The following is a 22,552-nucleotide window of genomic DNA, read 5'->3' as shown; positions in this document are numbered from 1 at the left end:
TGAGATAATGTCACTTCCTTTTCACTAAACAATTAAATATCCTTATTACTTCTTTTAGAATATTGTAGGGCATATTTATGTTAACTTGGGGGAGTGGAATGGGTATAAATAAGAGGAGCTAATTTGAAATGTTTTCCATTAACCTATCCCCAAGTATAACGAGAACTTGGCATACTTTTGTTTGTCTTACATCCAGAAACAAGACTTCAAAAAGAGAATAAATGCTGGAAAGAAGATGGCTGAAGAAGCTCAGAGGGTGAAAATACAGGTACTTTAAAATCTCTGATACTTGAGCTTTAAAGTTGTTTTGACTGTCACCTCTTGTATGTTTTGGAGATACTTAAGGGAGTGATCACAGAACATAACAGAACACAGCATAGGACTGGCCCTTTATCCCAAAATGTCTGCACCATACACAATGGTTAATTAAACTAAAATCTCTCCTACCTGCACATGATCCATATCTCCCCCCATTCCCTCATATTCTCAAATAATAATGGGGCAGCCTATAGAGAAGTCATCATCTTGACACAGTGGTGTCAAGAAAATAACCTCTCTCTCAATGTTTCAAAAACAAAGGAGCTGGTTGTGGACTACAGGAGGAATGAAGACAGGCTAGCCCTATTGTCATCAATGGATCTGGGGTAGAGAGGGTGAACAGCTTTAAGTTCCTCGGCATACACATCACCAAGGTTCTCATGTGGTCTGTGCATACCTGCTGTTTGGTGAAAAAGACACAACAGCACTTCTTTCACCTCAGACAGTTGAAGGAGTTTGGTATGGGACCCAAATCCTAAGAACTTTCTATAGGGGCACTGTTGAGAGCTTCTTGACTGGCTGCATCACTGCCTGGTGTGGGAATACTTCCCTCAATTGCAGGACTCTCCAGATAGCCCATCACATCTGTAGATGTGAACTTCCCACTATTCAGGACATTTACAAAGCCAGGTGTGTTAAAAAGGGACTGAAGGATTATTGGGGACCGAGTCACCCCAACCACAAACTGTTCCAGCTGCTACCATCTGGAAAACGATAACGCAGCATAAAAGCCAGGACCAACAGGCTTCAGGACAGTTTCTACCACCAGGCCATCAGACTGATTAATTCACACTGATACAATTGTATTTCTATGTTATATTGACTGTCCTGTTGTATAAACTATGTATTATAAATTGCACATAGCTCATTCAAACAGTAACGTAAACTAAAGATTTTTATTCCTCATGTATATGAAGGGTGTAAGTAATGAAGTCAATTCAATTCAATTCAACGTGCCTATCTAAAAGCTTCTTGAAAGCTGCTATCCTATCTGCTTTCATGACTACCCCTGCCAGTGCCTTCCGTGCACCTACTGCTATATGAGGGGTGATTGATAAGTTTGTGGCCTAAGGTAGAAATAGATGAGTTATACAGCTCTTGTTAAATGCATATGCAGTTCAACTCTTTGAGTGATTATGCAGGAAGTTTGAAGTTATTAACTTTCAACTTCCTGCATAATCACTCAAAGAGTTGACCTACATGTGTATGTGACGAGAGCTGTATAACTCATCTCCTTTTACCTTAGGCCACGAACTTATCAACCACCCATCTGTGGACACTTTCTGGAGGTCCAAGATCCATATACTCTACAACCACTGGACTAAGTGTCCAGGAGGGGACTATGTTGAAAAATAATTGTGCTTGGTTTTCTAAAATTGACTCTTTCTACCTTAGGCCACAAACTTATCAATCACCCCTCATATGTTTAAAAAAGACCTGCCACACACATCTCCTTTAAACTCCCCTCCACCCCCCATTAAATGTATATTCTCTCATATTTGACCATTACTCTGGGACAAAGATTCTGACTGTCTATCCTATCCTCCTCACCTGTCCACAACCTCCCTCTGGTGTTCCTCTGTCTTCACTTTCTTCTATGGTGCATGCTCCTCTCCTATTAGATTCCTCCTCCTTCAGCTTTTTACCTCTTCTGCCTATCAACTCCCAACTTCTCACTTCATCCCCACTTCCCCCATCCACCTACCTTCCTCCTCACCTGTCACCTGCCAGTTTGTAGTCCTGCCCCTTCCGCCCACCTCCTTATTCAGGCTTCTTTCCCCTTCCTTTTCAACCTTGTTGAAGGGTCTCAGCTCAAGCTATTGGCTGTTAATTCTTCTCCATAGAAGCTACCTGACCTGCTGAGTGTTCTGGAATTCCAGCATGTGTAAATCTCTTGTGTTTATACTTCTCATAATGTTATACTGTAAATTTCTATCAGGTCTCCTGTCAGCCTCCAATGCTCCAGAGAAAACAATTAAAATTTGTCCAACCTCGCCTTATATCTATTATCTTCTAATTGAGGCAGCATCCTGGTGAAGATTTTCTGCATCTTTTCCATAGCTTCTACATCCTTTCTGTAATGGTGTGACCAAAGTGCACACAATAATGATAAGATCTGAACTTCATTGAGTAAGTCAATGCAAAAACAACTTATCTAAATTAAACTAAAACATCTTCCTTGATCTGATCACAGCAGCAGCAAGCCTTTTAAATCTTTTAACATGTGTTAATTGAAATAGGGGATATTAGAGTAGGTGAAGGAGACAGCTATTTCAGGCATCCAGTTGCAGAATAAAACATACCCAAGCTAGTTACCAAACAGGTTAGGTATCAGGCTAAACTATCTCTGTAATGTGCTTACATTCACGCCTCAGCACCAACCTGAGAGCTGCAACTTGACCAAACTCATGAGCCACTCTCAATTCTGTCTAGAATCTCTGATTCACACACAGATAAGAGGAGGCCCTTCAACCTTTCAGGCCTTTCCAACAGTCTTAAATCATGGCTGTACTTCAACTTCATTTACCCACTACTGAAAGGTTATAGAAAGTTGAGAAATGGGAGAGTACACTACAAAAGACGAGTACAATTGCATAGGGTATTGTCAGAATGAAAAATCAAAACCTTGGTTTTTGAGAGATAGTAAGGCCCTGCTAAACTAAAAGGAGGATGAGCATAGCAGGTATAGGCAGGAAGGAGCAAATGAGATACTTAAGGAGGGCCAACATGGTAGCATAGTGGTTAGCACAACACTTTACAGTACCAGCCACCCAGGTTGAATTCCTACCGCTGTCTGTATGGAGTCTGTGCATTTTCCCTGTGGGTTTCCTTCAGGTGCTCCGGGTTCCTCCCACAGTCCATAGAAGTACCAGTTGGTAGGTTAATCGGTTGTTGTAAATTGTCCTGTGATTAGGCTAGGGTTAAACTGGGGATTGCTGGGCAGTGAGGATTGAAGGGCCATATGGGCCTATTCCACTCTGAATGCCAATAGGCAAGAGGACACTTTAGAAGAAATTCAGGAAGGCTAAAATAAGGTTGCTTTAGCAGACAAGGTGAAGGGGAATCCCACAGGCTTCTCAAATGACAAGATTGGTCCTCTGGAAGATCAAAGTGGTCATCTATGCATGGAGCTGAAAGAGATAGAGGAGATCTTAAATGGATTTTTTTACATCTGTATTTACTCAGAAGATGGACACAGAGTCTATAGAAGTGAGGCAAAGCAACAATGAGGTCATGGATTGTATACAGATTACAGAAGAGGGGGTATTTGCTGTCTTGAGGCAAATTAGGGTGGATAAATTCCCAGAATCTGACAAGATGTTCCTTCAGACTTTGCAGAAATTGCCAAGACCCTAGCAGAGACATTGAAATCATCCTTAGCCAAGGTGAGGTGCAGGAGGATAGTTAATGTTGTTCCATTGTTTCAGAAAGGCTCTAAGAATAATCCAGGAAATTATAGGCCAGTGAACCTGACATCAATAATGGGTAAATTATTGGAAGATATTCTGAGGGACTAGATATACAAGTATCTGGATAGATAAGTACCGATAATGGATAGTTAACACGACTATGCTAGTCGTGTTTAACCAATCTTAAAGAGTTTTTTGAGGAACTTACCAAGAAAGTTGATGAAGGCAAGGCACTGCATGTTGTCTGCATGAACTTGAGCAAGGCCCTTGATGAGGTCATGCTTGAGAGGTAGGTCAAGAAAGTTATGTTGCTTGTCATTCAAGATGAGATGTTAAATTGGATTAGATGTTGGCTTTGTGGGATAAGCTAGAGAGTGGTAGTAAATGGTTGTTTCTCTGACTGGATGCCTGTGACTAGTGGTGTGCAGCAGGGATCAGTGCTGGGTCTGTTGTTGTTTGTCATCTATATCAACAATTGGTATGATAATGTAGCTAATCAACAAATTTGCAGTTGACACCAAGATTTAAGGGTGTATTGGACAGTGAAGAAGACTATAAAGTTTGCAATTGGAAAAAATAAGCTGAAGAATGGCAGATGGAATTTAATACAGGCAAGTGTGAGGTGTTACACTTTGGGAGGACTAATCAGGGTAACACACAGTGGGTGCTAGGGCACTGAGGAGTGTGGTAAAACAAAGGGATCTGGGAGTACAGAACCATAATTCATTGAAATGGCGTTACAGGTGGATAGGGTCATAACAAAAGCTTTTGGCACATTGGCCTTTGTAAATCAAAGTATTGATTACAGGAAAACACAAAATGCTGGCAGAACTCAGCAGGCCAGACAGCATCTATGGGAGGAGGTAGTGACGAATATTAAATCGGAAATGGTTTGGGAGACAATGGACTGGTGCTCCCTAGTGGGGTCATTGTTCAGGGGTAGATAAGAGGAAGTGTTAGCGAGTTGTCGTTGTATTAAATCGGAAATGGTTTGGGGGTCAATGGACTGGTGCTCCCTAGTGGGGTCATGGTCCATTGATTACAGGAGTTGTGATGTTATGTTGAAGTTGTATGAGATGTTGGTTAAGCCTAATTTGGAGTATTGGGTCCAAGTCATTGAGTTTTCCTTGTGCATTGGCAATCTTGAGCAGCAGAGAATGGATACTATTAAATATTCCCATTTCAGCTGGATATAGCTATGAATCACAACTGCTTCCAAGGTCTGTACAGTTAATAAAGGTGTCTTAATGAGAATGAATAAACTATTACTGCTTAAAACCGGCAGAAATAATGCCAATTGTGGCCATACTTCTTGCTGCATTTCACCTAGGAAACATGGCTGCAGGCCAGGGATATAAGTGCATTTAAGGAAACGGGGTTTTAAAGTCCCAATACCGACTATCGTGCTGGCAAATGTACAGTCTGTAGTAAATAAAATCGAAGATCTCAGAGCTAGGGTACATAAAAGCTGGATGAACTCAGCAGGTTGGGCAGCATCCGTTGAAAGAAGCAGTCAACGTTTCATCAAGACTAAAGGAGGGGGCAGGGGCCCTATAAAGAAGGTGGGGAGAGGGTGGAAAACCAATCAGAGGAAAGATCAAGGGGTTGGGGAGGGGAAGCAGGGAGGGGGTAGGCAGGAGAGGTCCTCCCTATCACCCCACCAGCCTCCGGATCCAGCATATTATCCTCCGCAACTTCCGCCACCTTCAACAGGACCCCACCACTAAGGACATCTTTCCCTCTCTACCCCTCTCTGCTTTTTGCAGGAATCGTTCCCTCCGTGACTGCCTGGTCCACACGTCCCTCCCCACAAATCTCCCACCTGGCACTTATCCCTGCAAGCGTAAGTGCTACACCTGTCCCTACACCTCATCTCTTACCACCATTCAGGGCCCCAAACAGGCCTTCCAGGTGAGGCAACACTTCACTTGTGAGTCTGTTGGGGTAATCTATTGCATCCGGTGCTCCTGATGCAGCCTCCTCTACATTGGCAAGACCCAAAGCAGATTGGGGGACCGCTTCATTGAGCACCTATGCTCCGTCCGACGCAACAGACAGGATCTCCCGGTTGCCACTCACTTCAACTCTCCCTCTCATTCCCATTCGGATATGTCCATACGTGGCCTCCTCTACTGCCATGATGAGGCCAAACTCAGATTGGAGGAACAACATCTCATATACTGTCTGGGTAGTCTCCAACCCCTTGGTATGAACATTGAATTCTTCAACTTCCGGTAATTCCCTCCCTCTCCCTTCCCCATCTCACCTCTACTCTGTCTCCTCTTCTAGCTGCCTATCACCTGTCATGACTCTGCCTTCTTCTACTACCCATAGTGTTTTCCCCTTAGATTCCTTCTTTACCTCTCCTGCCTATCCCCTCCCTGCTTCCCCTCCCCCACCCCTTGATCTTTCCTCTGATTGGTTTTCCACCCTCTCCCCACCTTTATAGGGCCCCTGCCCCCCCCTTCTTTAGTCTTGATGAAGGGTCTCGACCCGAAATGTTGACTGCTTCTTTCAACGGATGCTGCCCGACCTGCTGAGTTCATCCAGCTTGTTTGTACGTCTTGATTTGACAACAGCATCTGCAGTGTACTTTATGTTTATCAGAGCTAGGGTGCTATATCAGAGGGACATCAGGACCGTGTGTGTCCTTTGTTTCACAGAATCGTGGTTAACTCTTTACTGGATGCATTGATTCAGATTGACAGGTTTACTATATGTCGTCAGGATAGGACTGTTGGGTCTCTCAAAAGCACAGATGAAGGTGTATGCCTCATGATAACTCCCCTTTGTGCATAGATGTATCAGTGTTGTCCCAGTTCTGCTCACCAGACCTGGAATATCTCACAAATAAGTGCCATCTATTTTACCTACCGCAGGAGATTTCTGTGATCATTTTGGTAGAGGTGTACATTCCACCTCAGGTCAATGTCAAACAGGCATTAGATGATCTGAGCAATGGGATCAACATGCGTGAAACAGCACACACTGTGGCCTTCACCGTCATTTTGGGGGATTTTAACCAGGCCGTCCTGAAAAAACCACTAAGTAATTGCCATCAATAAATCACTTGTAGTACCAGAGCAAACAACACACTCAACCACTGTTACACCACCATCAAGAATGCCTACTGTGCTATTCCCTGCCCTCACTTCGGAAATTCTGATCACCTGGCTGTACTTCTACTCACTGAGTACAGGCAGAGACTGAAGACTGCAGTACCAGTAGTGAGGACCAAGAAGTTATGGACAAGGGAAGCACAGGAGCACTTACATGATACTTTGAATCAGTGGACTGGACTGTATTTGGGGATTCATCTTCAAATTTGGATGAGTGTGCCGCAGTTGTTACTGATTTCATTAAAATCTGTGTGGATTAATGTGTGCCTACAAAAACTTGCTATGTATTCCCAAACCAAAACCTGTGGATGAACAGGAGGTATGTTGTCTGCTGAGGGCTAGATCTGTAGCATTTAAGTCTGATGACTGAGGTCCGTATAAGAAAACCAAGTATGACTTGCAGAGGGCTATTTCAAGAGCAAAGAGACAATTCCGAATGAGGTTGGAGATGACGTTGGATGCATGACAACTCTGGCAAGGTAAGCAAGACATTACTCCCGACAAAGTGAAACCCTATAGCATGAATGGCGGTGATACTTTACTACCAGATGAGTTCAATGCTTTCTATGGCAACACGAGTGAATCTACAGATGCTGGAAATAAATAAAAAACACAAATTGCTGGCAGAACTCAGCAGGTCAGACGGCATCTATGGGAGAAGGTAATAACGACGTTTCGGGCTGAAACCCTTCATCAGGAGTGAAGTAACATGGGATGGTCGAGGGGGGATAAGAAGTGGGGGGAGGGATAGAGAGCTGGGAAGTGATAGGCTGGAGGGAAATGGGCTAGGGGGAAGGTGGAGAATTATGGGAAATGAAAGAAAGGTAGGGCTGGGGGGAGAGATTATAGTGAGGGGGGAAAAAGAGAGACAAAGAGAACCAGACTAAAATAATAGATAGGGATGGGGGTAAGGGTGGGGGGCAGGGGTATCAACAGAGGTCAGTAAGTTGGATGTTCATGCCGGCAAGAAGGAGGCTACCTAGGCGGGAGATAAGGTATTGCTCAATCGACCTGCGTGTGGCCTCATCTTGACGGTAGAGGAGGCCATGGACAGACATGTCGGAGTGGGAGTGGTCTGTGGAGTTGAAGTGTGTGATCACAGGGAGATCCCGCCACTGCTGGAGGACAGAGCGCCGGTATTCGGCGAAGCGGTTTCCCAGTCTGCGGCGGGTCTCCCCAATGTATAAATGGCCACATCGGGAGCACCGGATACAGTATATCACCCCAGTTGACTCGCAGGTGAAGTGGTGCCTCACCTGAAAGGACTGTCTGGGGCCTGGGATGGTGGTGAGGGAAGAAGTCGGGGGGCAGGTGTAGCACTTCTTCCGTTTGCAGGGATGAGTGTCCGGAGGGAGGTCCGTGGGGAGGGATGGGGGGGATGAATGGACAAGGGAGTCGCGTAGGGAGTGATCCCTGCGAAAAGCCGAGAGTGGGGGGGGAGGGGAAGATGTGGTTGGTGGTGGGATCACGTAGGAGGTGGCGGAAGTTACGGAGGATTATACGTTGGATCTGTAGTTTGGTAGGGTGATAGGTGAGGACCAGGGGGACTCTATCCCTGGTGGGCTGGCGGGGGGAATGCCCGCTTTGGAAAGGGCAAGTGTAACTACAGCTGTGAAGCTCCCTGCTGCACCCAGTGACCTTGTGATCTCTGTCTCAGGGGCTGATATTAGGTTGTCTTTAAGCAGGGTGAACCCTTGCAAGGTGGCAGGCCCCAATGGAGTGCCCGGTAAGGCTCTGAAAATGTGCCAGCCAACTGGCAGAGTATTCAAGGACATTTTCAACCTCTCACTGCTATAGTTGTAAGTTCCCACCTGCTTCAAAAAGGCAACAATTATACCACTGTCTAAGAAGAGTAGCATGAGCTGCCTTAATGATTATTGCGAAGTAGCACTCACGTCTACTGTGAAGAAATGCTTTGAGAGGTTGGTCATGACTAGAATGAACTCCTGCTTCAGCAAGGAACTGGACCTGCTGCAATTTGCCTATTGCCACAATAGGTCTACAGCAGATGCAATCTCAATGGCTCTCCACAAGGCCTTAGATTACCTACACAATACAAACACCTTATTCAGTGTCACACCTGAACAACCAGTGCAGATAAGCATGTCCGATGAGGGTCACCAGCTAGTAAGTTGCAACAACACATTAGTGTAAAGGTCAAACACGAGGAAATGTGCAGATGCTGGAAATTCAAACAACACACAAAATGCTGGTGGAACACAGCAGGCCGGGCAGCATCTATAAGGAGAAGCACTATCGACGTTTTGGGCCGAGACACTTCGTCGGGACTGACTGAAAGGAAAGATAGTAAGAGATTTGATAGTGGGGGGAGGGGGAAATGTGAAATGGTAGGAGAAGACCGGAGGGGGTGGGATGAAGCTAAGAGCTGGAAAGGTGATTGGCGAAAGTGATACAGAACTGGAGAAGGGAAAGGATCATGGGGTGGGAGGCCTCAGGAGAAAGAAAGGGGGAGGGGGGAAGCACCAGAGGGAAATAGAGAACAGGCAGAGTGATGGGCAGAGAGAGAGAAAAAAAAAACAAACAACTAAATATGTCAGGGATGGGGTAAGAAGGGGAGGGGGGGCATTAACGGAAATTAAAGAAGTCAATGTTCATGCCATCAGGTTGGAGGCTACCCAGCCGGTATATAAGGTGCTGTTCCTCCAACCTGAGTTTGGATTCATTTTGACAGTAGAGGAGGCCATGGGTAGACATATCAGAATGGGAATGAGATGTGGAATTAAAATGTGTGGCCACTGGGAGATCCTGCTTTCTCTGGCGGACCGAGCGTAGGTGTTCAGCGAAATGGTCGCGTCTCACCAATATATAAAAGGCCACACTGGGAGTACTGGACACAGTATACCACTCCAGCCGACTCACAGGTGAAGTGTTGCCTCACCTGGAAGGACTGTCTGGGGCCTTGAATGCTGTTGAGGGATAGGGTTCCCCTTGTCCTCACCTACCACCCCACCAGCCTCCAGGTCCAACGTATAATTCTCCGTAACTTCCGCCACCTCCAACAGGATCCCACTACCAAGCACATCTTTCCCTCCCCCCATCTTTCTGCTTTCTGCAGGGATCACTCCCTACGTGACTCCCTTGTCCACTCATCCCCTCCATCCCTTCCCACCGATCTCCCTTCTGGCATTTATCCTTGTAAGCGGAACAAGTGCTACACCTGCCCTTACACTTCCTCCCTCACCACCATTCAGGGCCCCAGACAGTCCTTCCAGGAGATGCGACACTTCACCTGTGAGTCGGCTGGTGTGGTATACTGCTTCCGGTGCTCCTGGTGTGGCCTTTTATATATTGGTGAGACCCGAAGCAGACTGGGAGACTGTTTCACTGAACACCTACGCTCGGTCCGCCAGAGAAAGCAGGATCTGCCAGTGGCCACACATTTTAATTCCACGTCCCATTCCCATTCTGATATGTCTATCCTTGGCCTCCTCTACTGTCAAAATGAATCCAAACTCAGGTTGGAGAAACAACACCTTATATACTGGCTGGGTAGCCTCCAACCTGATGGCATGAACATTGACTTCTCTAACTTCCGTTAATGCCCCCCCCCTCCCCTTCTTACCCCATCCCTGACATATTTAGTTGTTTGTTTTTTTCTCTCTCTCTCTGCCCATCACTCGGCCTGTTCTCGATCTCCCTCTGGTGCTTCTCCCCTCCCCCTTTCTTTCTCCTGAGGCCTCCCACCCCATGATCATTTCCCTTCTCCAGCTCTGTATCACTTTCGCCAATCACCTTTCCAGCTCTTAGCTTCATCCCACCCCCTCCGGTCTTCTCCTACCATTTCACATTTCCCCCTCCCCCCACTATCAAATTTCTTACTATCTTTCCTTTCAGTCAGTCCCGACGAAGGGTCTCGGCCTAAAACGTAGATAGTGCTTCTCCTTATAGATGCTGCCTGGCCTGCTGTGTCCACCAGCATTTTGTGTGTGTTGTTAGTGCAAAGGTGTCAGGTGGGAAAAGTGCAAAAACTGCCCAAAAGATGTGAAGAAGAAAAATATTTACAAATAGACAAATTCAAAATGAACATGTATGAACAAAAATTTACAAATATACTGAGGCTTTCCCCATGACACACTTTGTCTTTAATTTTCCAATATAACTTCACCAACCATCAACTTCAACCTCCACATCTCTCTAGCAAAGTCACACTGAGGGTTTAAACCTGCCTCTTCCTTGTCTAGAAGGACCAAGGAATTCTACTATTGGTCTGGGGGTGGGTGGTGGGAATGATAATCAAGTGACCAGACCATAATAATTACTACAGATGCAGAATTGGAACATTTTAAATGGGGATTCTAACATCCTACAGTTACAGTTTTATTCCACAACAAATGTCTTAGTTAAACCCACATGCTCAGATGAATATAAAAGAATATTGACTCCCCACCAGTGTTGTTGCCTGTGTAGGATGTGGTGCACCTGCTCATACTAACCCAGGTATTAATTTAGGATGCCCTAAGCTGTCCCTTGGGTCTTTTAGGACCGTTCTGTGGTCTACAGACTAATGGAAACAAGCCGGTGTGAGTAAAAATAAATGAAACTGTTTGGAATGCCTATGTCTAGAACCCTCATTTTTATGAGTTATAAACCAGTAGAGCATGTTAACTGAAGGGGTTGTTTTGATTTGCCAAGCTAGCAATTGTTTTACTGATGGGGTGTGTAAATGGTGAACTCCCAAGAATTGCAGAACAAGAGGGTGAAGTTGTGTGAACTACTGAGGAAACTACTGAGGGACAGAACAAGGAGAAGTGACTAACTGGGCAAAGGGGCAATGTTAGCAGGAGAATTAGCATTGCCAATCTGTTCTGTCGCAGTCAGGATGCTGTTCGTTGACAAGAGCTCAGCGTTTAACGCCATCATTCCCACAATCCTGATTGATAAGTTACAGAACCTGGGCCTCTGTACCTACTTCAGCTGTTGGATCCTGTACTCCCTAACTGGAAGACCACAATCTGTGTGGATTGGTGATAATATCTCCTCCTCATTGACGATCAACACTGGCGCACACCTCAGGGGTGTGTACCTAGCCCACTGCTCTACTCTTTCTACACTCATGAGTGTGTGGCTAGGTTTTGCTCAAGTGGCATCTATAAATTTGCTCATGATACAACCATTATTGGTAGAATCTCAGGGGGAGATGAGCGGGCGTACAGGAGCGAGAAATACCAGCTAGTTGAGTGATGTCGCAGCAATAACCTTGTACTCAATGTCAGTATTACAAAAGAGTTGATTGTGAAGACTATGGAACACATACCAGTCACAGAGGATCAGAAGTGGAAAGAGTGAGCAATTTCAAGTTCCTGGGTGTCAAGATCTCTGAGGATCTAACCTGGTCCCAACATATTGATGCAGCTATAAAGAAGGCAAGACAGTGGCTATATTTCATTAGGAGTTTGAAGAGATTTGGTTTGTCAACTAAAACATTTGAAAACTTCTGTAGATGTGCCACGGAGAGCATTCTGACAGGCTGCATCACTGTCTGGTACAGTGTGGGGGGAGGGCTATCTACAGAAAGTTGTAAAATTGGTCATCTCCATCCAGCATAATACCCAAGACATCTTCAAGGAGTGGTGCCTCAGAAAGGTGACGTCCATTATTAAGGACCCAGCATTCAAGACAAGGCCTCTTCTCATTGTTATCATCAGAAAGGAAGTACAGAAGCATGAAGGCACACACTTGGTGATTCAGGAATAGCTTATTTCCCTCTGCCATACAATTCCTAAATAGATATTGAACCCATGAACACAACGTCACTTTTTAAAAATATATATTATTTCTGTTTTTACACTATTCTAATTAGTACTTTAACTGATTTGCTTATTTTTTTATTCTTCTTACTGTCATGTATTGCATTGAAATACTGCTGCAAAGTTAACAAGTTTCATGACACATGCTGGTGATGATAAATCTGATTCTGATTCTGGTAACGTGTAGTTTTGGTTACCTACCTTCAGGGAAGATGTAAAATATGATTGCAGAGGAAATTTACAAGGATGTTGCTAGGACTTGAGGACCTAAGTTATGGGGAAAGTTCGAATGGGTTAGCACTTTATTCCTTGCATTATATATATACACACACACACACACACACACACACACACACACACACACACACACACACACACACACACACACACACACACACACACACACACACACACACACACACACACACACACACACACACACACACACACACACACACACACACACACACACACAAAAACATATACAGTGGCATGCAAAAGAAGTTTGGACACCCAAGTCAAAATTTCTGTTACTATGAATAGCTAAGTGAGTAAAAGATGACCTGATTTCCAGAAGGCATAAAGTTAAAGATGACACATTTCTTTAATGTTTTAAGCAAGATTACTTCTTTATTTCCATCTTTTACGGTTTCAAAATAACAAAAAAGGAAAAGGGCCCAAAGCAAAAGTTAGTCAGTACTTAGTAACACCCCCTTTGGGAAGTATCACAGCTTGTAAACACTTTCTGTAACTAGCTAAGAGTCTTTCAATTCTTGTTTGGGAGATTTTCGCCCATTCTTTCTTTGAAAAGGCTTCTAGTTCTGTGAGATTCTTGGGCTGTCTTGCATGCACTGCTCTTTTGAAACCTATCCACAGATTTTCGATTATATTTACTTCGGGGGACTGTTAGGGACAAGGAAAAACCTTCAGCTTGCGCCTTATGAGGTTGTCCATTGTGGATTTTGAGGTGTATTTAGGATCATTATCCTGTTGTAGAAGCCATCCTCTTTTCATCTTCAGCTTTTTTACAAACAGTGTGATGTTTGCTTCCAGAATTCGCTGGTATTTAATTGAATTCTTTCTTCCCTCTACCAGTGAAATGTTCCCTGTGCCACTGGCTGCAACACAAGCCCAAAGCATGATCAACCCATCCCCATGCTTAACAGTTGGAAAGGTGTTCTTTTCATGAAATTCTGCACCCTTTTTTCTCCAAACATACTTTTGCTCATTGAGGCCAGAAGTTCTATTTTAACTTCATCAGTCCACAGGACTTGTTTCCAAAATGCATCAGGCTTGTTCAGCTGTTCCTTTGCAAACTTCTGACGCTGAATTTTGTGGCGAGGATGCAGGAAAAGTTTTCTTCTGATGACTCTTCCATGAAGGTCATATTTGTGCAGGTGTCACTGCACAGTAGAACAGTGCACCACCTCCAGAGTCAGCTAAATCTTCCTGAAGGTCTTTTGCAGTCAAGCGGGGGTTTTGATTTGCCTTTCTAGCAATCCTATGAGCAGTTCCCTCGGAAAGTTTTCTTTGTCTTCCAGATCTCAACTTGACCTCCACCGTTCCTGTTAACTGCCATTTCTTAATTACATTATGAACTGAGGAACCGGCTACCTGAAAAAGCTTTGCTATCTTCTTATAGCCTTCTCCTGCTTTGTGGGCATCATTTATTTTAATTTTCAGAGTGCTAGGCAGCTACCTAGAGGAGCCCATGGCTGCTGATTGTTGGGACAAGGTTTGAGGAATCAGGGTATTTATAAAGCTTTGAAATTTGCGTCACCTGGCCTTTCCTAATGATGACTGTGAACAAGCCACCGCCCTAACAAGCTAATTAAGGTCTGAGACCTCGGTAAGAGTTATCTGAGAGCTCAAATCTCTTGGACTGTAGTCCTTGGAATGCAGAAGATTGAAGGGAGATTTGATAGAGGTATACAAAATTATGAGGATAAATTAGATAGTTAAATATAAACAGCTTTTCCACTGAGGTTGCGTAGGACTACAACTAGAGGTCATGGGTTGAGGATGAAAGATAAAATGTTTAAGGGGAACATGAGGGGGATCTTCTTCACTCAGAGGGTGATGAGAGTAGAATGAGCTGCCAGCGCAAATGGTGCATGCAAGTCAGTTTCAACATTTAAGAGAAATTTGGATAGGCATGTGGATGGGGGGGATAAAGAGGGCTGTGGTCTTGGTCAAGTCAATGGGACTAGGTAGATAAATCATTTGGCATGGAATAGATGGCCCGAAAGGCCTGTTTCTGTGCTTTTGTGTTCAATGACTATAAACAATTGATATTTTATCTCTCTCCCCTTTTGTACAATATTAATAATGAAACTTAAGGGTAATGTAAGGAGAAAATCCTATACCTTTCTTGGTCATTTCACACTATGGCATGAAGTGAAATCCCACCCTTTGAGATAGAGTGTGAAAGACTGTGGAGATTCAGGTGAAGTGAACTCAAAGGGAAGAATGAAGGTCAGTAGGAGCAGGACCAGGAAGAGTGATGGAAAACAAAGGCAGATACATCAGGAATTCCAAAAGAACAAACAAGAAGGTGGTTAAAGAGAAATTGAAAATTCCTCTGTTCATATAGAATGCAGGTAATGAGAGAGTGAGAGGCAGAAGTAGAATTGGAACTGCGGGGTGAGAGTGGTAACATATCTTCCCTACATTGAATTAAATTGACTTTATTTCTTACAACCTTCACATACATGAGGAGTAACAATTTTTACATCGTCTCCATCTGAATGTGCAATGTGCAAGTTATAGTAATTTGTAATAAATAGTATGTACAGCAAGATATACAACAGAACAGTCCATTTAGCTTAGAAATACAATTGCATCAGCATGAATTAATCAGGCTGATAGCCTGTTGGTCCTGGCTTTAATGCTGCGGTACTTTTTCCTGTAATGGTAGCGGCTGGAACAGTTTGTGGACAGACTTAGATCCCCAATGATCCTTTGGGCCCTTTTTATGCACCTGTCTTTGTAAGTGTCCTGAATAGTGGGAAGTTCACATCAGCAGATGTGTTGGGCTGTCTGCACTGGTCTCTGCAGAGCCCTATGATTGAGAGTAGTATAATTCCTATGCCAGGCAGGGATACAGCCAGTCAGGATGTTCTCAATTGTACCCCTGTAGAAAAACCTTAGGATTTGGGGACTCATGCCTAACTTCTTCAATTCTCTGAGATTAAAGAAATGCTGTTGTGCTTTTTTCACCACACAGCTGGTATGTACAGATCAAGTTAGATCCTCTGTGATGTATATACTGAGGAACATGAAAGTGTTCACCCTCTCAACCCCAGATCCATTGACATCTATAGGGTTGAGCCTGTCTCCGTTCCTCCTATAGTCCACAACCAGCTGCTTTGTTTTTGCAACATTGAGGGAGAGTTTGTTTTCTTGACACAACTGTCAGGGTGATGACTTCTTCTCTGTAGGCTACCTCGTCATTATTTGAGATAAAAACCAGTCAATGTAATATCATCTGCAAATTTACTTAGCAGATTGGAGCTGTGGGTGGTAACACAGTCACATGTATACAGAGAGTAAACGAGGGGGCTTAGGACACAGCCCTGGGGGGCTCCTGTTTTGAGGGTCAGAGGGACAGAGGAAACTTTTTCCATCTGCTGGTGATCTGACTAAGTCCAGGATCCAGCTGCACAAAGCAGGGAGAAGGCCATAATTTTGATAGCTTCATAATCAAAGAGAGACACGGACTATAAAAGTTCAGAAGATGAAGGAGTTAGAGAAAGATGGAATAGAGAAAAATGTGTCATTGGAATGACAGTATTCTGTGGTTTGGGAGTGAATTAGCAGTGTGGGAGTGTGTTTGTGTGATATAACATTGCTGGCTGACATGCTATTAATGAGTGACATGGCAGTAATTTTCACAGTGCAAGCAAGTACCTGCAGTATGGGAAGTCCTTCCTGATGGAAATACAATTGGATTGTATAATCAGTGTGAGAATACAAATGTGTCAGTTGTTCACGTATGAAGGGGCACATAATACTAAAGCACTTCTGGCTTCAATCATTGTCTTTTGTGGCAGGAACGGTTTTCTCTGTTTGGATTTGCTGTTCGATACAAGAGAAATGGAGGAGCTGAACTTTCGGATCATAATTCCAGTCAAGGATCACTAGGTAACTGTTGGTTGTGTTCAGTTTGACAAAATTCATAGAAGTTAATATTTTCTTTGGCACATACATTCTCTACAAAACACCCTTATTGAAAGGTGTGACATTTTAAATTAAATAAGGCAGTAGGTTTATAACAGAAACAAACATGACCAATAATGAAGACAGTGGGGAAATCTGTCAGCACCAACATTTGGGAAAGAAAGTGGCAATGCAGAGTTCAAATAAACTCAAACTGGGAGGCTGAAAAGTTGCTGAAGGAAGTTGCTGGCTTACATACTATTAGTAAATGGCATGGCAATAATTTTCACAGTGCAAGCATATATCTGCAGTATGGAAAGGGTCTTATGTAAATAATCTTGTTGAAATGCCTTGTTATAGACAGAAATAAACAAACTGCTGGTGAAATTCAGTGGGCCAAACACTATCTGTGGGAGGAAGTGAATTAAGATCATAAGACCATAAAATATAGGAGCAAAATTAAATTTGGCCCATTGGGTCTGCTCTGCCTCTTCATCATTGCTGATCCATTTCCCTCTCAGCGCCAGTCTCCTGCCTTCTCTTCATATCCCTTCATGCCCCGACTAATCAGGAATCTATCAACCTTTGCCTTGCATATACCCAATGATTTGGCCTTCACAGCCACCTGTGGCAACAAATTCCACCAATTATTGAAGTTTTGGGACAAAACCCTGCATCAGAAACCCATCAGGGTTTCGACATGCAATATCAACATTTTCTTTCTTTCTACATTTGCTACTTGACCTAAGTTCTTCCAACAAATTGTTCTGTTGCTTCATATTCCAGCATGTATAGTCACTTACGTGTCCATTAGTATAGACAGAATGTGATCTAAAAATAAAGTGAAGAATTTTAAAAGAAAATTACTAAAGCTGATCATTTCAGTTTTGGATGATTTTTAAGCCATAACCACAACAATGAAATTGATGAAAGAGGCCTGGAGCTAGCTCTACATCAATTTGCCAGGATGTTCCAAACAAGCACACAACTCCTCATTTGCTTGAATAAGTAGAGTCGGAATCAGGTTTAATATCTCCACATGTGACCATAAAGCAAGAAACCTGAAAGAACCTAATTAAAAAATAATTAAAATAAAATACCAACAAGTGATGCACAAGTGAAAGGGGTAAAAAAAGACAAATCATGCAAACAATTGAAGCGAGTGACATGCAGTATATGTATAAAAGTTCAATTAAATAAATAGTGCAAAAACAGAAATAAAAAAGTAGTGAGGTAGTGACCATGGGTTCAATGTCCATTCAGAAATTGGATGGCGGGGGGAAGAAGCTGTTCCTGAATAATAATAATGAGTTGTGTGTCTTCAGGCTCCTGTACCTCCTTACTGATGGTAACAATGAGAAGAGGGCATGTCCTGAGTGATGGGGGTCTTTAATAATGGATGCTGCATTTTTGAGGCACCACTCCTTGAAGATGTCCTGATGCTGGGGAGGCGAGTGCCCATGATGGAGCTGACTGAGTTTACAATTCTCTGCAGCTTATTTCAATCTTTTGCAGTAGCACCTCTATCCCATACTGATGCAGTCAGCCAGAATCCTCTCCATGGTGCATCTGTAGAAATTTGCAAGTGTCTTTAGTGACGTACCAATTCTCCTCAAACTCCTAAAAGACCTAACATAACTTGGATAACGGACTACTTGACAGATAGACCTCAGTATGTGCGGTTGGGAGACAGTAGGTCTGACACGGTGGTCAGCAGCACAGGAGCGCCACAGGGGACCGTGCTCTCTCCGGTCCTGTTCACCCTGTACACATCAGACTTCCAATATAACTCGGAGTCCTGCCATGTGCAGAAGTTCGCTGATGACACGGCCATAGTGGGGTGTGTCAGGAATGGTCAGGAGGAAGAGTATAGGAAACTGATACAGGACTTTGTGATATGGTGCAACTCAAACTACCTGCGTCTCAATATCACCAAGACCAAGGAGATGGTGGTGGACTTTAGGAGACCTAGGCCTCATATGGAGCCAGTGATCATTAATGGAGAATGTGTGGAGCAGGTTAAGACATACAAGTATCTGGGAGTGCAGTTAGATGAGAAGCTAGACTGGACTGCCAACACAGATGCCCTGTGCAGGAAAGCACAGAGTCGACTGTACTTCCTCAGAAGGCTGTCATCATTCAATGTTTGTAGTGAGATGCTGAAGATGTTCTATCGGTCAGTTGTGGAGAGCGCCCTCTTCTTTGTGGTGGCGTGCTGGGGAGGCAGCATTAAGAAGAGGGACGCCTCACGTCTTAATAAGCTGGTAAGGAAGGCTCTGTCGTGGGCACAGAACTGGAGAGTATGACAGAGAGGAGGGCGCTGAGTAGGCTACGGTCAATCATGGAAAACCCCGAACATCCTCTGCACAGCACCTTCCAGAGACAGAGAAGCAGCTTCAGCGGCAGGTTGCTGTCAATGCAATGCTCCTCAGACAGGATGAAGAGATCATTACTCCCCAACGCCATTCGGCTCTACAATTCAACCACCGGGGCAAGACATGTTAAAGTGCCGGGGTTAGGACTGAGCTTAAGTTACCACTCAATGCACTTTAGTAAACTATTTAAGAACTTTTTAAAAGCTATTTATTAATGCTTTTTGGAAGGGTGATTTTAGATGCATATATTTATACTGAGTTAAATACTGTATGTAATTAGTTTTGCTACAATAAGTGAATGGGACACTGGAAAAATGTTGAATTTCCCCTTGGGGATGAATAAAGTATCTATCTATCTATCTATCTATCTATAAGATATCTGCTTAATTTACCTACACCCCAAGAAATCGTTCCATTGAAGTAAGAATCAAATCTTTTTTTTCATGCATCTACTAAGTTAGATCATAGGATTTTTTTTGGGATAAAAGTTCTTCCGTTAGCAACGCATCTTCAATAATGCCTCCATTCACTGTTTGTAGCAGCATGAATATGATAAAAACAACTTCACCCTAATATCTTCTGCTTTTTCATGAGACTTTATTTATTTGTTTATAGGGTAGATCATTTACATACTGATTCATTGAATTGAGACTCTACCTGGGGAAAGGATCACAGATAATTACTTACAAGTTGAACTGATGCTCAAATGTGACCAGTCTTTTCTTATAACTAACACTAATGGGAATTAGCCTAGACTGAATGTCTCCCTGTATTTATTTATTTATTTATTGATTGATTGATTTACAGTGCAGACCAGAATGTTCCAACCCTTCCAGCCGCGCCACCCAGCAATCCCCGATTTAACCCGAGCCAAATCACAGGACAATTTACAATGATCAATTAACCTACCAACCGGAATATCTTTGGACTGTAGGAGGAAACTGGAGCGCCTTGAGTAAACCCATGTGGTCATGGGGAGAACATACAAATTCCTTACAGACAGTGGTGGGAATTGAATCTGTGTCTGTTACATGGGGGCAACGGAAGAGAACCCAAGTGCAGGACACTGGCACGTCAACTCAGTTGGGGAGGCTGGTGTAGACCTGAACGTAGAGCAGAAAACCAGAGGAATTTTGACAAGGAGACGGGATTCACAGGGACTCTCTAGAAACTAGAGCGGAACTTAGAACTACCGGTTCTAATCGAAACACGGAATGAAGCATCACACGAGAATTGACCAGCGAACTGGCAACCTGTGATAGAGTCGCCATCGTATTTATTTCCCAGCCTCTGATGAAGGCCAGATGTACGGTAAATGGGTAACTAGCAGCAATTGACTGAAATTGGGGCATGATCAGGGAGAAAGAAGTGTTAAAGGGGAACGGCCAACCGGAACCATGACAGTGTCACTGGTACTGTAAAGTGTTGTACTAATTTAGGTGATGAAAATTGAGGTCAAGACTGATTGGCTATGATGCAGTCAGAGCATAATTATTCTTTCTTTAATATTTAAATGTTGTGAATCACCACCACTGAAGCATTTGTTTCATTCCATAGAAGCTCCTTGTAACATCAAGAAAACAAAAAGATCAAAATCCAAGAATGTTGAAGATGATTGGAATGAAGTAAGTTACAGCAAAAAAATGTCACCTGTCCGAGCTAAGATACCTCTGTGGAGATTGCTGTATGAATGCTGCAGTTAGATCTTAACATCTCTGGGCTAGAATGTTCATGATGCAGGGTTTCAGTCTGAAATTTCAGCCATTCCTTTCCCCCTACAGATGCTGCTGAGTTCCTCCAGCAGATTGTTTGTGCTCCAGCATACAGTACTCACCTTTGGTTATGCTTAATTAATCTGTGATGAATAATGTGTGATTGTGAGTGTTCTGAATGCAAGAATCAAGATTCACGGTTGTTTATTGTCATTCTTCAGTATAGAGCAAAATGACTGAACCCGGAGTAACAATCATTTCATACCCCTTTACGCTCCAGTACTGAAGAAAGACCTCCAAGCGGACCACAACCTTGTCGTAGGGTGTGGAGGCTTGCATGACTCAGTGACCAGAGAGCTATGTTGGCTGGAGTCAAGACTTTATGCTTTGGCTCTTGGTAGGGTCACCCATGCCAAGCAGGTCAAAGGGTAGAGGCCAGACTAAGAGTGGTCCACCGGCTCTCCAGATTCAGGGGTTCAGGTGAGGGGTAACAACACTGACTGGTCAAAAAAAATTGTTACGGAAACATCAATGAAGAATCCTATATCTGTGTGTGATGGTATGGACAGGCAGTGATTCATGAGTTTCATTGCTGCCCTAAGTGCCAATGATGTAACAGGCAGTATGTACGTAAGTACTGAAGAATGACAATAAACAACCTTGACTCTTGAACGCAAAAAAAACTTTGCTTTGACGTAGCACTACTAACACAGCAGTTCAAAGAGTATTAACAGTAAACAAATTGTTAGTAAGTGATGTAAAGAGATCTTAGAAGATAAAACTAAAAATGCTGGAAACACTCAGCGTCTCAAGCAGAATTTGTGGAATGAGAAACCGAGTTCATATCTCTGGTCAAAGATTGTTTGTTGGAAGTAATCAGGACAAGTAGTCAAAACTTATTTAAAAGAGTGGTGGAGAAGCATAAAGGGTCAGGGTGAGAATTGCAAGTCCAGGGCTGAGGGATTTGGCAGTACTGGTGGAAAAATGGAGTAAGTCTTGCACTAGAATTACGTAGTGCAGAGACCTTAGAGCTGGGGAAATTTCTAAAGAAAGGGAAAGATCAGACCAAGGAAGATTTGTAGACAAAAGTGAAAATTTAAGCCACCAGAGTCAGGATTAAGCCACCAGTGCAGACCAGTGAATACAAGAACTGAACAAAACTGGATGTAAGTTAATAGACAAGACAATGAAGCATTAAATGAGTTTGAATCTTTGAAGAGGAGTGGTTTTAAAGTTATCCAGGAGAGCAGGTGTCATCTGAAAGTTGTAAAGGTGTTAACTGTTCTCGTGTTTAGGCCTTTGTAGTGGAGGACACTCTGATTGGATATAGGAATGGACAAGGTGTTGGAGGAGTAAGTTGCATTCCACTGAATCTCATGGTTGACACTCCTGTTGTAAAAGGAGTTAAGATGGCTTAAGGCTATTGGGCAGTTCTGAATAAGCTGTTTTCTGTTCAGTTCTACATGCTTGTCAATTCCAGGCCTTGAAAGCTTCTTTGGGTACCTGTCACATGATACGAGCCACCTCCTGATGCCATTTCAAATCACACAGAGGCATTTTCTGACCATCTTGTTCTCCAATTCTTCACCCTTGTCTAACATCTCAACATACGGTGCCAGTCTGTTCTACTGTTGATTAACCAGGGGTTTCCAACCTGAGGTGCATGGACCCCTCAGTTAATGGTAGGGGTTC

At 43.5% G+C, this 22,552-nt stretch overlaps 1 protein-coding gene across 8 annotated transcripts in view; it reads left to right on the top strand.

Moving 5' to 3' along the window:
- Positions 1-22,552, top strand: part of LOC132396924 (zinc finger CW-type PWWP domain protein 1-like) — a 194,274-nt gene that overhangs the window by 117,310 nt on the left and 54,412 nt on the right. For all 8 annotated transcript variants that reach the window (XM_059975021.1, XM_059975028.1, XM_059975023.1 and 5 more), the window contains 3 exons: positions 197-268; positions 16,668-16,758; positions 20,706-20,773. In XM_059975021.1, the coding sequence (XP_059831004.1) occupies positions 197-268; positions 16,668-16,758; positions 20,706-20,773 (231 nt within the window). The remainder of the gene's footprint in view (positions 1-196; positions 269-16,667; positions 16,759-20,705; positions 20,774-22,552) is intronic.

The sequence above is a fragment of the Hypanus sabinus genome, chromosome 7 (genome assembly GCF_030144855.1).
Source record: "Hypanus sabinus isolate sHypSab1 chromosome 7, sHypSab1.hap1, whole genome shotgun sequence".
Classification (NCBI taxonomy): domain Eukaryota; kingdom Metazoa; phylum Chordata; class Chondrichthyes; order Myliobatiformes; family Dasyatidae; genus Hypanus; species Hypanus sabinus.
Note: the sequence above shows the minus strand (reverse complement) of the source record. Positions and strands in the feature narration are given on the sequence as shown.